General features: G+C 41.6%; 1 protein-coding gene across 4 annotated transcripts in view; it reads right to left on the reverse strand.

Annotated features, from left to right (window-relative positions):
* Window positions 1-17,175, reverse strand: part of SGCG (sarcoglycan gamma) — a 390,616-nt gene that overhangs the window by 179,258 nt on the left and 194,183 nt on the right. For 2 of the 4 annotated variants that reach the window (XM_073583030.1, XM_073583032.1), the window contains exon 2: window positions 5,051-5,245. In XM_073583030.1, coding sequence (XP_073439131.1) covers window positions 5,051-5,245 — 195 coding nt within the window. Of the gene's footprint in view, window positions 1-5,050; window positions 5,249-17,175 lie in introns of all 4 variants that reach the window. The other 2 variants (XM_073583029.1, XM_073583031.1) reach the window with 1 other exon arrangement.

A 17,175-nucleotide genomic window follows, 5' to 3' on the forward strand; every position in this document is an offset into this window, starting at 1 on the left:
ACCTATTTATAAAAGTTAATATCTCAGCGTTACTGGGGGTCAGAAACGGAATAGCCACCTTCACAGAATGCAGCTTTAGTTCTGCTGAAGGTGGCTCTTTTACTTAAAAACTCATCCATTTGGTAAATTCAAAAAAGTTAGTTTTTTACTCATTGATGTACACTCTGCACCCCATCTTGACTGAAAAAAACAGAAATATAGAAATTTTAGCAAATTTATTAAAAAAGAAAAACTGAAATATCACATGATCATAAGTATTCAGACCCTTTGCTCAGGTACTCATATTTAAGTCACATGCTGTCCATTTCCTTGTGATCTTCCTTGAGATGGTTCTACTCCTTCATTGGAGTCCAGCTGTGTTTAATTAAACTGATAGGACTTGATTTGTAAAGGCACACACCTGTCTATATAAGACCTCACAGCTCACAGTGCATGACAGACCAAATAAGAATGATGAGTTCCAAGGAACTGGCCAAGGAGCTCAGAGACAGAATTGTGGCAAAGCACAGATCCGGCCAAGGTTACAAAAGAATTTCTGCAGTACTCAGGGTTCCTAAAAGCACAGTGGCCTCCATAATCCTTAAATGGAAGAAGTTTGGGACTACCAGAAGTCTTCCTAGACCTGGCCGTCCAGCCAATCTGAGCAATCATGGGAGAAGAGCCTTGGTGAGAGAGGTAAAGAAGAACTTCAAGATCACTGTGGCTGAGCTCCACAGATGCAGTAGGGAGATGGGAGAAAGTTCCACAATGTCAACTATTACTGCAGCCCTCCACCAGTGGGGCCGTTATGGCAGAGTGGCCCAACGGAAGCTTCTCCTCAGTGCAAGACATATGAAAGCCCGCATAGAGTTTGCTAACAAACACATGAATGACCCCCAGACTATGAGAAATAAGATTCACTGGTCTGATGAGACATAGAACTTTTTGATGATAATTCTAAGTGGTATGTGTGGAGAAAACCAGGCACTGCCCATCACCTGTCCAATACAATCCCAACAGTGAAATATGGTGGTGGCAGCATCAAGCTATGGTGGTGTTTTCAGCTGCAGGGACAAGAAGACTGGTTGCAACTGAAGGAAACACGAATGTGGCCAAGTACAGAGATATCCTGGATGAAAACCTCTTCCAGAGTGCTCTGGACCTCAGACTTGGCCGAAGGTTCACCTTGCAACAAGACAATGACCCTAAGCACACAGCTAAAATAACAAAGGAGTGGCTTCAAAACAACTCTGTGACCATTCTTGACTGGCCCATCCAAAGCCCTGACCTAAACCCAATTGTGCATCTCTGGAGAGACCTGAAAATGGCTGCCCACCAATATTCACCATCCAACCTGACGGAACTGGAGAGAATCTGCAAGAAAGAATGGCAGAGGATCCCCAAATCCAGGTGCGAAAAACTTGTTGTATCACTCCCAAGAAGACTCATGGCTGTACTAGCTCAAAAGGTGCTTCTACTCAATACTGAGCTAAGGGTCTGAATACTTATGACCATGTGATATTTTAGTTTTTCTTTTTTAATAAATTTGCAAAAATTTCTACATTTCTGTTTTTTTCCAGTCAAGATGGGGTGCAGAGTGAACATTAATGAAAAAAAAAATGAACTTTTTTTTTAAATTTACTAAATGGCTACAATGAAACAAAGAGTGAAAAATTTAAAGGGATCTGAACACTTTCCACTGTATACACACTCACAAAAACTGTGCTCTGCGCATAATGAATGCATGAATTCCATTGTTATATGCAGTTTAAAAGTTATGTCAACATTTTTTGACTAAGAAACCTATAAGTCATCCAACAGCGATAGGGCTCTAAAATTATCACCTCTCCATATGCCACTCTGGCCTCCAATACCCTTGAATAGAGATACGATCCAATTTAGCACTAATTAAATTCTGGTTGGGAAACATGGGTGGATAACGGTGCACAATCCATAAAGGGGGCCATGGCACCAATGCACAATGCAGTAAAATATAGGACGGGCCAGCACTCCTATAGTGCTACGGTGATGGTCACTACTGCACAACCTTTGCTTCCCCAGTTCAGTGGCCTACAGAAAGTATAAATAATGTGTATTCACCCAGCAGAAATTCAGCTCTGTGGTTCCCAGGGGTTGACAAGATTGTTATGTCAAATAACCGCTGCAGCTAATCAGCACAAGCTGATCGGCTGTAGCTCACCGATATTCTGACACATTGGATGTACTCTTTGATGAAATAGTAAAGGCTGCATGCAGCTGGTCAGCATCCGCTGATTACCTTGAGCGGTCATGTGATATAACAATGTTTCCTCACCCACTGGACATAGCAGCCAACATTGGTGGAATGGCAGCGCTGTGGTGGGTGAATATACAGTGCACTGTTTATATTATGTTTGGCTCTGAATAGATTAATCTGGGGTAATCCAGTAGTAGACCACCACTTTAAATGAATGGGCAGATGTACATATACCGTGGTCGTTAACTGAAATTCCAACAGCAAGAAGGAAAAGTCGCGGAATTCTGGAAATCACAGAATGGAGATATGTTACTGATATGCAAGTGATGGTATAATTGAAAAGACATTTTCAAACATCTTGATTTATTTAGCACAGAGTATGAGCACCAGGTGCAGAGATCCCCACACTTACACACCTTGGCTGCTATCAATGATGTTATTAATGGTTGTTGAGGAATGTTCTGCCGCGCTGAACGCACTTGGGCAAATCATCAAGATCCCCTGCTGGCGGCTCCCTTTGCAATTGCCGACCAATGACATCCTAGTTGTGCTCAATGTGAGACAAGTCTGGAGACGCTGCAGGTCGTGGTAGCACATTTAGGCCACACAGGCTGCTCACAGTAACACCAGCAACAAAATGCAGTGTGGTGCTGTACTGTTGAAAAATAACTCCTGGGAAACTTTGGAGAAATCGATGAACCACTGGTTTCATGACCAAATAAATGTAACATGGTGAAAAAAGCTCGAAATATGACTTTGAATTGGCTCAACTGAAGCAGAAAATAAGTCTCATATACAAAAGAATGGCAACAAAAACAACAAAAATCTGATACAAAACTTAGTTTTTTATGCTTTTTTTCTCTGTCATCCATAGAGAACCCAACAAGACAAATGCCATTTCATTAGAAGCCAAATCATATTTCGACTATTTCCCAGCAAACCGTGCTTCATAACGCAGTGCCGTATAGCAGCACTATACAGAGTGCCTAGCGGTCCATAGAATGGAGTTATCAGGACAACATACAGGCTCAGTGTTCACAGCTTTGTGTTGTGTAAGGTGTTGGACATTGGCCTGGTTTTTGGCCGCTCGCGAGTGTTCCACCCTACGGAAGTTTCCTCCTTCACAGACTTCTTAATCATGAATCTAAAAATGAACAATTAGCAGGCACACCTAAGCAGAGAGGCGAATGAACCGAAATTGAATCATGGAACATTAACAGGCTGATATCCATAATAATTAACATCAATTGAAAAAAGATTAATTACAACATTAGGTTCTAGAACTTGTTATAATAGCTTCAGCAAAAACCTTTAGCGATGTGATTAACTGTGTAACCAGCAACGAAGAGAAATACAAATTAAAACATTAACTAAACAGTAAAAAAAAAAAAAAACCTGGCAAATGTGGGATGAAAACAATTACGTTTCGGCTCACAATTAAAATAGATGGATTTGGAAATGTCATAATATAGACGAACGCTTATATTTTACTGGGTTTGAAGATCATAAATAATTAAAATAAAATTTTTACTAATATAAAAATGACATTTTACAAGTTCGGTAATAACAATCTTTAGATTGTAGATCATTTTTTTTCTACTCTTTGACAAAAGGCCAAGTCATAAAATTAACCTTAGAGGGGCTTTTCTTTATCTATTTGTGCTCACCTTATTAATGGGTGGCTAAAGTATAGAGGCAGAGACCCTAATTCCAGCGCTAGTTCACCTCCTAGCTACTTGCTGTAGTTTATATAAATTACTGATTTATCTGCTGCAGCTCTGCTAGTCCTCTCAGTGCTGCGTTCTGTATAACCTGCCTGCACTATGAATTGATGGCTTTCTTCATATGCCAAAGGGTAGTCAGAAAGCTATCGATCAATATTGGGGGCTGAGATAGCCAGCACTCATGAATATAGAGGAACACATAACAGGAGCTTGCCATTGAGAAGACTAGAAGAGGTGCAGCAGATAAAAAATGGAATTCTAAAAATTACAGTCAAAAGCCCATTAATTGACCAAGTCCTGGAATAATGGTCCATGCCCAATTTCATACTGCTCTTTCCCTAAGCCGGCTATACCCGATCTATAGCTGTCATCTGATTACTAAGTTAGCTGACAGCTATTTGTCGAGACATCTTCATTCTCATTCACAATCAGCTCAGTCGAGTGTGCATGTGTTCTCAATGAGCAGAGGGGAATAGGTCACTGCCAGACTCCTCTGTTGAGGTCTCCTAACTCCGTGATTTCATTTCATTAAGATCTGCCACCCCTTAATGATCAAATGGGGGGTCTGACTAATTTTGAGAATAAAGGGGCCGCAGTACTGATTCAGCACTTTATCCCCATCCCAGATTTTCCTTTTTACAGCACAATCCCATTCAAGTGAATAGGAACGGCTGTGGATATCGTGTAGAGTCAAGGGACCGACACAACCAAAACAATAACTATCAGAACAGCAGCCCCTTTATTCTCAGGTTCAGTGGCGGTCCCAGAAGGTAGACCCCAATGGGGGGGATCATAGAATGATAAAATGTTGGAGTTGGAAAGGACCTCCTGGGTCATCTAGTCCAACCCCCTGATCAATGCAGGATTCACTAAACCATCTCAGACAGATGTCTGTCCAGCCTCTGTTTGAAGACTTCCATTGAAGGAGAACTCACCACTTCTCGTGGCAGCCTGTTCCACTCATTGATCATCCTCAGTGTAAAATTTTTTTTTCTAATATCTAATCTGTGTCTCCTCCCATCTCAGTGATATAACATCGCCTGAAATGAAAGGATCATACTTCATTTTCAACTTTTGTATAAGATTATAATAAAATGTGATCTTTACTCACCGGTGAGAACCACATGACTTTAAGAATCCAAATAGTTAGAGCAAAATTCACCACTAAGAGGATAAGGAGAAGAAGGACGAACAGGTAGAGGCAGCGCTTTCTCCATCCATAAATCCCAATATTGTAGACATACTGCCTCTCCGGACGCTCTAGGCTATTTCCTTGTGTGGTTGTGGTGTATTGCTCCCGGACCATCTGCTATAAAAGTCATAAAATGAAACATATAGTAAATTGGTGCAATATTAAAGGTCATACATGATTGGCCACAAAGTACCTTCTAAGAAAAAAAATAACATTGTGACGAAGACAGGTGAGTTATTGAAATGCTGTTACTATGATGTAAAACACAGCTGAAAATTAGCAGAAAAAATGCTTCAAAAAAATGCAACAAAAACGCCCAGTGTGAACTTATCATAATAGTTGCAAACTCTGACATTACATGTGCGACAAGGCAATCTTCTAATTACGACACACCACCCAAATGTTTCCCCAAAGCCCTAAATTAGTTGTTTTATGGGCAAAAAAAAAATGGATCTAATGCTTCAGGTAACAAGTTTTGAAAAGTTAATTCCCATAGATTTATATTGGCTTTGAGTAACTATGCCTTTAATAGACTTGATCTAGCTTTATTGAATTCTTCCCCTCCAATAACCATGATCAGTGACATTTGCGGTAACTACACCTAATGAAAGACACTATTAAAGTTAATGGACTGTTACGTTAAAGTATGTATTACTTCACGCTGAGTAGTTCCTGGCATAGAGGTTTACTGTATTTACTGTGCTAAAGTTTTAATGCCAAACTCATACAGCTGAATTTACAATGTATAATAGAATTTAGCTCAGTAATAAAGTGTTACTTATAGAGATCACTGGGTGTAAATGCTGATCTCTGCACCTCATAACGATGGTAATAATGACGCTTCCTGATCAGTGGGGATCTGACTTCTGGGACGACCACTTGGGTTCCAAAGACTGGATTTCAGCCAAATGTAATGTCATGGCTTATCATTCACAGGAAAAAATATTTAAAGGGAATCTGTCAGCAGGATTTCACACTCCAAACTCTTTATATGCGCATGTAGCTCTTTCAAACACAAGTCCAGCAATACCTTTCCTAGGCCAGTCCGTTCCTCTGGTCCTGAGTAATTGCTATTTGAATTGATATGCAAATGAGGCTGAAGAGCTATTTGTATATCTGAAGTCTTGGTCACTCCAGCTCTTTTCCCGCCCAGCGCCACATCCTCCTGCTTTATTGACAGTTACTTTGCCCTAAATCACATGGCATAAAGGCTGTTAGTCAAATAGGAGGAGGAGGCGGCATTGGGCAGGGAATAGAGCCAGAGTGACAGAGGCTTCAGATCTACAAATGGCTCTTCAGCCTCATTTGCATATCAATTTAAACACTGATTTCTCTGTAACAGAGTAACAGACTGGTCACGTAAAGGTATTATTACATTTGTCTTTGAAAGACCTAAATGTACATATAAGTAGGTTTGGGGGGTGAAATTCCGCTGGTGTGTCGCTACATGATCGCTGGTGAGCTGCCAAACAGCGATCATCACCAGCGACGACGAGCACGCGCGTCGCTGTGTATCTTAGATACCAGCGTGATGGTGCAGGGAGCTCGTATCCAAGGTAAACAGCGGGTTTCTAAGCGCCGTGCGGCGCTTAGAAACCCGCTGCTTACCTTGGTTACCAGCTGGGAGCTCGCTGATCGTTGCTCTCCCGCCTGCCACACGCAGCGATGTGTGCTGGCCAGCGGGAGACCAACGATCAAAAAAAGTCCAGGGATTTTGAGCACGATCCTGTCACACACACGATATCGCTGGTGAGATCGCTGTTGCGTCACAAAACTTGTGACTCAGCAGCAATCTCGCTGTGTGTGACGGGGGCTTTAGAGTTGGAAGGGACCTCCAGGGTCATTGTGTCCTACCCCCTGCTCAATGCAGAATTCACTAAACCATCTCACACAGATGTCTGTCCAGCCTCTGGGTGAAGACTTCCATTGAAGGAGAACTCACCACCTCTCATGGTAGCCTGTTTCACTCATTCATTGTAGGGAATTTTGAATTTTTAAAACCACCATAATCACACTTGAGATTTTCCTAAATTGAATGTTTAGTCTTACATGCTTTTGCTTAGTAGTTACATAAGGTCTCAGGACTTCATCCAACCACAAACAATACAACTTGAGTGGTGCAACATTTTAAAAACATGTTAACATGTGTTACACTTTATGCTTTGTTTTAATAAATTTGGGGAAAAATCTCAAATGAGGTTCCAGATCAAAATCACTTTAAAAGTGTAGTTACATTTAATCACCAAATTTTATATAACTTTATGAAATATTCAATGTTTCAATTTTTTTACCATTGTCAGGATGTTTTGCTGTTATTGAACTAAAGAAGACCTTTAACCACATTTTTATTAAACCGGCCAAATCATGATGAAGTAACTGATCTGTGATAATAGTGGTGTTATGCGCCATCAGCGCTTGTCACATACAGTGCTTTGTATTAATTTCCAGGATCTAGAACATTTTTCCCAGATTATTCCCTGATACCTAAGCACATAAAGAAAAGGCTGACAGCACTCACTAAGTATGGACGCCTGTTCAAGCTCCAAGGAACCCACTTGGAAAATCAGCAACTTCAGAAATAATGGGAACAACGTTCAATCCAGGCGATGAATTAAAAAAAAAAAGGTTTATTCTGCCATAGAACTACGTTTCGACCTAAAAGGTCATACTTGATAAAGACCTTATAGGTCGAAACGTTGCATTTATATGGCAGAATAAACCCTTTTTTTTTGGAATTCATCACCTGGATTGGACATTATTTTCATTCTTTCTGAAGTATTCCCTGATACCTGGGATAGATGCCGAGCATTGTTTGCAATGACACACAACTCTCCTCTCAATAATCGCCGGCAGTGAGATCTGTGTGACCTATTGTCTTACCATATCACATAGAGAATGCCGGTTTTGACTTTGTCTTTTTTTCTCCTGCATGATACCTCCTGCTTATGAATGGTCAGCTTCATGCAGGGGAAAAAGTAACCTCCCCCAGTGAAGAATCTCTGTTAATGCACACTTGGTTATAGTGTAAAGTGTACAAACTAATATCTCTGTGACGGAGATGAGAAATATAAAAGTAAAAATAGGTTTTATTCAGATCTCCAGCAGAATCATCATAGAGGTGTCTCGTTTAGTATGTAAAAAATGATGAAAGTTCCCTTTTTAAAATGTTTCTGAATCTTCAGCTGAAAAATAGATATAATTGTTTGCAGGATTGCAGACTCATTCATACAGCAAACACAGGGCCAGCATTAGGGGAAAGCAGACCAGGCAGCCGCCTAGGGCCCCCGCTCCTCTAGAGGCCCCCAGCCAGTGGCGTGCCGCTAACAGCAGCACACCACATGAGCCCTATGGGACCCCTGAGTAAGAGAATCCTGGCGCTGCCCCCTCCCCGCATCGCACATTCAATTTATCGGTATCATAGATGCAGATACAGTTGAAAGCAGTGATGGAGAGAGCGTCATGTGACGCTCCCTCTCCCATCACTCCACCTCTGCCTGTGACTCAGCGTGTGCCAGCAGGGGAGCTGATGAGAAGCTGAGACACTGTGCAGAAGCCAGAGCAGCAGGGGAACAAGGAGGAGAGGTAAGTATTGTGTGTGTGTGTCTGCTGCACGATACAGTGTGTGGGACTGCACTATATTGTGTTGTATGTGTGCTTGCTGCACTATGCTGTTTGTGGTGGGACTTCACTATACTATGTGTAGGGGCTGCATTATACTGTGTGTGTGTGGTGGCTGCATTATACTGTGTGTGCGGGGACTGCAATATACTGTGTGTGGGGGGTCTGCATTATACTGTGTGTGGGGGATGCATTATACTCTGAGGGGACGGCTTTATACTTTGGGGGGCTGCATTATACTGTGTGTGGGGATGCATTATACTCTTAGGGGGCTGCACTATAGTCTGACTGCATTGTACTCTGAAGGGGGCTGTATTATGCTCTATGAGGGGACTACATTATACTCTATGAGGGGGGCTACATTATACTCTATGAGGGGGGCTGCAGTATACTGTATTGGGGGGCTGCATTATACTTTATGAAGGAGGCTGAATTATACTGTATCAAGGACCATGGGGAGTGCATTTTACTATTTGGATTATATGGGACCTGCATTATACTGTATCGAGCACTATCTGTACCCATCATTCTTCCTCAGCTGGAGTAAGGTTAGGTGCACACGGTCAGTAAATGATGCGGTTTGGACGCTGCATACTTGTGCAGCATCCAAATGTTACAACATAGTGGATGTGATTTCAAGAAAACCCAAGACCACTATGCGTGCACACACGCCTGCAGCTCACCCATGGAGACGAACACGCGGCGCATCTTTCCAGACCACAGCATGTCCATTTGTCTTGCGGAGACGCGAGTCTGCACATGCTAAATCTCACCCATACAATATATTGGATGTGGTGAATCCGCATGATTCAGTAATCACATGCGGAGTTACCTCCATTCAATAGCCGTCAGCGGACATGTGCTGCGTCCAAAGCGCTGCCAATTACAGAACATGTGCACCTACCCTAAAAAGGCTGAGAAACAAGCGTCAAATGACTTCAATATTGTCGATCACACTCGTTTAGCGGCCTGAACTTAGTGCTTGTAAATACAACAGAAAAGTTGTGTGAGGGTACAATATGTGAGCATTTGGGGCCCCACTTTAAACTTTTGCCCTTGGCCCCACTTTGTCTAAAACCGGCCCTGAGCAAACTTTACACACTGATTGATGCATTGCAGCAAAGCTTCAGAAGGGTTTGACTTGACATTATCAAGTAACATACTATGATGCAGCAAACCATGAACTGACGGTTTCCGTGGCTTTTCATGTGTTAAATGTCAAGTTAAGGTTTGCCGAGTCCTTAGTTCAGGGAGTGTTACTTAGATATAATATCGTTGTAGCATGTTGTTGAGAATATACTAACCGTGAACCCCTGCATAATATATCTTTATGTACATTAAAGCTGTTTTTCTGATTTTTCTGATACCAAGTTTCACTCCTAGACTTGCTAAAAGACACCAAAAGGGGAAGATAGTGAGTATACAGTGGGGGAAATAATTATTTGATCCCTTGCTGATTTTGTAGGTTTGCCCACTGACAAAGACATGAACAGTCTATAATTTTAAGTGGTAGATTAATTTTAACATTGAGAGATACAACATAAAAAATAAAATCCAAATATAAATTTACGGTATATAATTTATACAATGTGATTTTCTGGATTTTATTTTTAATATTCTATCTCTCAATGTTAAAATTAACCTACCACTTAAAATTATAGACTGTTCATGTCTTTGTCAGTGGGCAAACTTACAAAATCAGCAGCAAGAGATCAAATACTGTTCTGAGTACTGAGTAAAAAATACTGTTCATACACTGGCAGCTGGCAGCCAGAATATTGTTGCTTGCTGCCTTTGCTTTGGAGCTTTCTATCTTCTTTAAAGGGAATCTGTCACCCCTTTTTCGACTATGAGCTGCCGGCACCGACATCAGGGGCTTATCTACAGCATTCTGTAATGCTGTAGATAAGCCCCCGAAGTAACCTGAAAGATAAGAAAAAGGAGTTATATTATACTGACCTGGGGGTCCAGTCCGGTCCGATGGGTGTAGCTGTCCGGTATGGTGCCTCCCATCTTCTAACGGTGACGTCCTCTTCTTTGCTGCCTGTTGTGGTTCCAGAGCTGGCGCAATGCTCTTCCCTGTTGAGGGCAGAGTTCTGCAGTGCGCAGGTGCAGGGAGAGGTCCGGCGCCTGTACACTGCAGTATTCTGCTCTGCCCTCAACAGGACAGAGCAGTGCGCCGGAGCCATGACAGGCAGAAAAGGAGAGGACATCACCGTTAGAAGATGGGAGGTGCCAGACCGCAACACCCATCGGACCAAAACCGGACCGCCCCTGGTGAGTATAATATAACTCCTTTTTCTTCTCTTTCAGGTTACATCAGGGGCTGATCTACAGCATTACAGAATGCTGTAGATCAGCCCCTGATGGCGGTGCCAGCAGCTCATAGTCAAAAAAAGGGGTGACAGATTCCCTTTATGGGCAGAGTCACACTGCTGTATTTTTCGTCCGAGAATCGCATTGTAAAACTCGCACTGGCTGTCTGCTCTCCTGACCTGAGCTTGACAGCTGCATAGTAATCCATCATGCTGTCATGCTCAGGTGCCGGCCAGTCCGTTCAGTACGATACGATTATCGCAGGAGAAATACGCCAATGTGTCTCTGCCCTAAAGCCTTAAAAGGGATTGTCCACTGTTAGCCGCTCATTTCTAGTCATCTGGACGGGGCAGGTAGCCGTTACAGTCATCAGTCACTGTCGGCTGTAATCGCTCCCCGGCACTTTGATTGACAGCCTGCTCTGCACACACATGCTGCACAAACACTGCAGAGCAGGCATTGATTCAATGTGCCGGGAAGTGATAACAGCTGCTCTCATTATACAGTGCCAGATGACTGTCACCGCTCCCTGCCCCGTCCAGATGACTGGAAATGAGCAGTCGCAGGGAAAATAAAACTTTATTTTCTCCCTGCAGCTGCTGCTCTATAAGCCGTCGCACAGGACATAAATGCTATTTACCTGCAAATTAATCCAATATCTGTAGATAGATGCTTTTGTGGACACGAAAGGTTCCTTTTATCCAAGAATCTGTCAGTGAACTCGTTCTGATGATCAAACATTAGAAATCTTGTCTTCTACTGAGCTCCTCTTTGTTGACTTATGCCCACAGACCACATCAAGGTTGAAAACCACTAATGCATACATTTGAAGTAAAAAAAAAAATTGTCCTCAAAGCTTGACAACACCTTTAAGTAGAGATGAGTGAATAAATTCTGAGGACCCTGGTCTAGAGGCTATGTCAGTATTCCTTGGCTGCTCATATAGGATCTCTGTAAACCACTTCCTACCTGATGATTCCCCCTGGGTCCCTTTTTGATTTGTCATTGTTGCAGACCTATAATGTCATGCCAGGTCTACTATTCAGAAGAAGCATCAAGGATGCCAGCATGGCAGTCACAAAATACTGGCCTGGCTGCTGGACCAGGATTCTGTGAATTGATTTGTTCATCTCTCCCTCTAAGTATTTATTAAGTGAAAAATGATATATGTTCAAGATTTTTAAAGCCTGTGTGCAATTAGTTATCAACCAAGTGCCTGTCTCTTTAAAGCACTGAGCATAGTATACATTTGGTAATCACCTGATGAAAGGGACAGATCATCCCTGAATTGCGTTGTTTTTTGAATAAATCGACTTTTCTTATCTGACCTGGGTGGTTCCTGACTCAGAGCGTGGCGCCCTGTGGATCTTCACTGCCCACCTTTCATCGTTTTTCACTACATTATGGCTCCTGAGCAGGACGCCAGGAGCAGGCGGAAGGTGCTGAAGCGCTCCAGGAGTCCAGGACTGCCGACATTCACCGCTTAGCAGCGTTGTGCCTGGCATGCACAGCTACCAGAGGTGAGTTGAATACCTTTTCCCCTACCGCACATGTGTTGCGCCTCTCTTTTGGTTTATTTTTAAGTATTTAAAGGAAACACCACGCTGACTTTTTCAGTTCCTTTGAACGACTAAGGCTGGTTTCACATTTGCGCCTGTGTGCGCAGCGTTTGATCCGTATAGATCCACATGCGTCATACATACATATATTTATTTGCGTACACATGCGTTGTTTCACAGTGTGCGGCGGTGTCCGGAAATTGCAACATGTTGCATTTTTTGAGGCATCAAAAATCCATCAAATATGCAGATGAGTGCGTAAAAATGCATTACTGTCTATGGGAACGCATTGGTACGCAAGGACATTCATATGCATGCTTTCTTCAAAATGGAAATCCCATGAGACACGCCCATTTTTGTCCGGTGTCATATCGAACGCATGCGCATAAACAACGCAAACGCATGCAAAAACGCATGCACACACAGCGGTTTTCCGTCATGCGTAAGATAATGCACATAAAAACGCTGCGTAAACATGCGTTTGTGCATGTGGATGATACGCTGCAGACTCAAATGCTAATGTGAACCTAGCCTAAGATTGTTTATGTGAGGCGTGCAAATCAGCATTTTGGGTAAGGAGTCTTTTTTAATATATGTAAAACGCAATCACAAAGCTCAAAATATGGCTATATCTGGTAAGCTTGTAAAGTCACACATAGAGGTCATTTATCAAGGGTTTTTTTTTTTACAATTTTTTGGTGTCAGAATGTTGCAAATTTCATAAAATCGCCATTTTTCAGCACAAATTTTTGATGTTTTGCTTTTTTATCAGTTTTTAAAAAATTGGCCGTGTAAATAAGGTTTAAGTCAGATTTATTAGCTGTAACTTTCCAAAAAGTTTCAACTCACACAACAGTAAGGTAATAACGACATAATAAGAGGAAAACCTACTAAAGACAGAAGTGTTACGTGTAAGGATACGCAAACTCAATCGACATTGATAAACTTGACTCGAATAACGGCAACGAAGCCAGAAGAAAAACGGACTTAAAGAATCCTTCTCCCAATGAATTCCCCCCATACATCAAATCCACAAGTCCAGTTAATTAAAACAAAATTGGACTTTTGTTGGAACTGATTAAAGTCTCTTATTGAACGGAAACATAAATTATTTAGCCAATACAATATCATAGGTAATAGTCAGAAAATCCTTATTTCTATTCCTTAGCTGCATTTAACACACGGATGACTGGGGGAGACACATAGCTAAGCATAGTTAATTAGGAAATTTCACATTTTCAGTGAGACATTAATAATTCCTTAGAAATATGGTCTTCTTAAGATTTTTTTTTTTAATTGAAGCAAGTAAATCACACAGTTCGCCATCCTTTCCTTCATTCCCCGTATATCAAACACCGTTTGATTAGAAGCTATGGAGAAGACTGAACCTTTGTTCCACATTTTTCCTTTCAAGGTTCAATGAAGGGTGGCAAAATTAATGTGATGCTAAAGGACAACTGAAGCCAAACAACGAGTATTAACTATTGCACCAATTACAAGGAAAAATTGAACAAATTCTCCTCCCTCACCAAAGATCACTCATTGATTAAAGCGTATTCTTCTTCTGAAGTTGGCTTTGAAGATGACTAGTCATTCTGCTACTTCTCAATTTGCGTAGTCTACTTACGCAAATTGGGCCTATGCATTGAAAGACTACATTTGACAACTTGGTTTAAGAGCGCTGAATACCACCAAGACAAGAAGACATTTTTACCTTGCAGATTCTGTACAAATCCACCCAAAAAAATGTAGGGGAGACTATACATACAAATCGTGTACACAATGGATGAAGTTCTTGTGACTTCATACTATGGTGCTGCCAATTTCACCATTACAGAATGTAATATTTGTTTTATTTTCACATTAAAGGGGCTGAAAGATGCTAAGTCTTATGGGAAATTTAGTAACTTCTATCGATGACATTTTCGGCACATATACATTAGCATTTCATTTTTTATTCACTTCACTCCGTTTTCGAGAGGTCAGCTGTGTATCACATGTTTTAGAACTCACTACCGTCAAGGGGATATCTAATCTGATTGCTTCAGGAGCACATCTCTCCCTAGTTTCTCATATTCTCGGGGCAGTGAGCTCTTGAATACTGACAGATCGGACCAATGGCATGAACTGAGTTTTTTTCCATTCTGAAAGTAGAGGCAGCTTCAAACTTAATGGCAGAATTCCGCTCATACAATGACATCTAATTTTAAAATCAACTTCTCCAAATCAGAGGCCTTGTGCATTAACATTCCTTCCTCGACAATAAAGCCCTTGAAAGCCACATTAATTTCAAGTGCACCAATTCATCCCTAAAATAGTTAGGAATCTTTCTACAGAAAGACGTAAGCTTGACATACACGCTCAACCTTCCTTTATTACTCCAATCAGTGCAGGATCTTGTATCTAATACAAGCTCTTCTGGTTGGGGCTCCCTCATCCTTCAGGAGTCTTGCAATGGTACAAACCAAGCTTATATGGTCAGGTAAACACCCTTGGATCAGAGTAACTGTTTTATATCTTCCGGAGTCCTCTGGGCTATATTCTTGGCCAATTTCAGATCTTACTATAATTGCCACTCACCTTTCTAGAATTCTGGATTGGTGTAGGAATGGTGGAAGGAAGGCTTGAGGCCGGATTGAGGAAAGCTGTACAAATATCCCTCTGATTGCTGTTCCCTGGCTGGACTTGGTTAAGTCACTCAAAACTTACCCCACAATTGGGGCTACCCTCGTCTGTTGAATCCACCCTGTGATCATCTCACATATTATACTGCAATCCACCTCTATGTACCCCATTTTGGGTACTCTCCTTTTTCCCTCGGGATTGGATAACAATGTCTTTCGTACCTGACTAAACAGTGGCTACTTGAGGAAATCTCATTTTGGAGTTAGACAAAACTAGCCTTCAAAAGGAGCACCTTATCAGCATCTCTACTCCATCTTCCTTGGGAATCTGGAGTCGGCCATTTGACACATTTTTTCAATCACTCCCCAGCTGATCTTTTTATAATAATGACTAAACAACTTTCGACACACTCAATCCTTCTCCTACTCCCTACTGATTGAAGCCCTTGACTCACCTGCCACCTTCAAACCCAATGGGAAGGTGATTTTGGCATTTCCCTTTGAAAGGATCAGTGGAGGCACATTTTCACCTTAACACACAATTCATCTATTTGCTCTCGCTACCATGAGGTCAGTTAGAAACTATTGTCTTGTTGGTATAGGGTCCCAACTCGCTGACATTCCATCTTCCCTGAAGCTAATCCCATGTATTGGAGAAGCGGGGAGGAGGAAGGATACCTGATAGCAATTTTTTTCCAGCAAATGTCTCACTCATTTTTGTGAAAAGGTGAATCTAGTGATTCCTTTGCTTTTGAAAAAGAACTCCATGCCGACGGTTTCCCTCTGGTTATCCCTCTACTGTCAATAACTCCTTTGAAGGTTTCTACAAGACATGGTTTTATTGGATAAAATTTAGAGTCTCTGATGAATATCTGGCCTTTATTGGGGAAAGCTGATCCCATAGATATGAGTCCTTGTTGTTCCTACACCTCCTGCCCCTCTTCCCTCTCCCACCTACCTCCTTTCTATTGTTCTTATATCTAATTCCTCCTCACTTTCCTTTTCCCCCTCCTTTTAACACTAGTTTTATGTCACTATGGAACAGCACATCCTGCAATATAATATACTGTATATCTGGTTTTATTCCCATGGATGGATTTCATGTTGTCAATGTTCTCTTCTGAAGAAGCCTAGAGGAACTGAAAAGTGTCTGAATTTAGTGATAGCGCCAGTGTGGCACTTACAGGTTCTAAACCACAGAGCCTGCAAGCTGTACATGCTTCTTGCTTAGGTAACTGGCCACTACATGAATGAAGGGTGGCAATTCAGCAATGAGCTGTACACTGTAGAATTAGAAGTCCTTCCAGTCTTGAGGTTCTTTGAGAGGAGGTAAACTGCAGAGTTGCATGCTTTTCCAAGCACTGCTTAATATTACACATTACTAAAGATGAGACAAACCCTTCAACGCGTCAGACTTTTTCCCAACATCCAAACCTTCAAAAATCAACCTGATAACCCACCACCTTTAAACTACAATAACTCTTCTAACTAGCATCTGATGTCATATTCTGCCTTTCATTGCAGATTTTAGACCCTCGTAGGCGGGATGCTGCATCCCTCTGTGTCAGATTGTTCCCCCTGAGCTTGTTTATTGGATCTTTCTTGCATTTTCTGTTTTATTGTCTATAAACTGCTTTGTGTTTTATATTTATATAAATATGCAGATAATCACCTAAAACAAACAATAACAGTAATTATGTAAGTAATTAGAGCATTAATGTAACTGTGTTATTTCTCTATGTTTTTTTTCCTATTTTTATGTGTGTTTCTTAATGAATCAGGAGCGCATACACACTACGGCCCCCTCCACACAATTCTTCTGCCGTTCTTGATGAAAACCAGGGGAAGAGTCTTGAGGAGATCATTTGCATATTCCCAGTGCCTTCTGGGATAAGTGAAGAGTCTCCGCGAGCTCAACGATCACTGG

Source organism: Dendrobates tinctorius, unplaced genomic scaffold (genome assembly GCF_039654945.1).
Source record: "Dendrobates tinctorius isolate UK_male_01 unplaced genomic scaffold, ASM3965494v1 ptg000075l, whole genome shotgun sequence".
Lineage (NCBI taxonomy): Eukaryota > Metazoa > Chordata > Amphibia > Anura > Dendrobatidae > Dendrobates > Dendrobates tinctorius.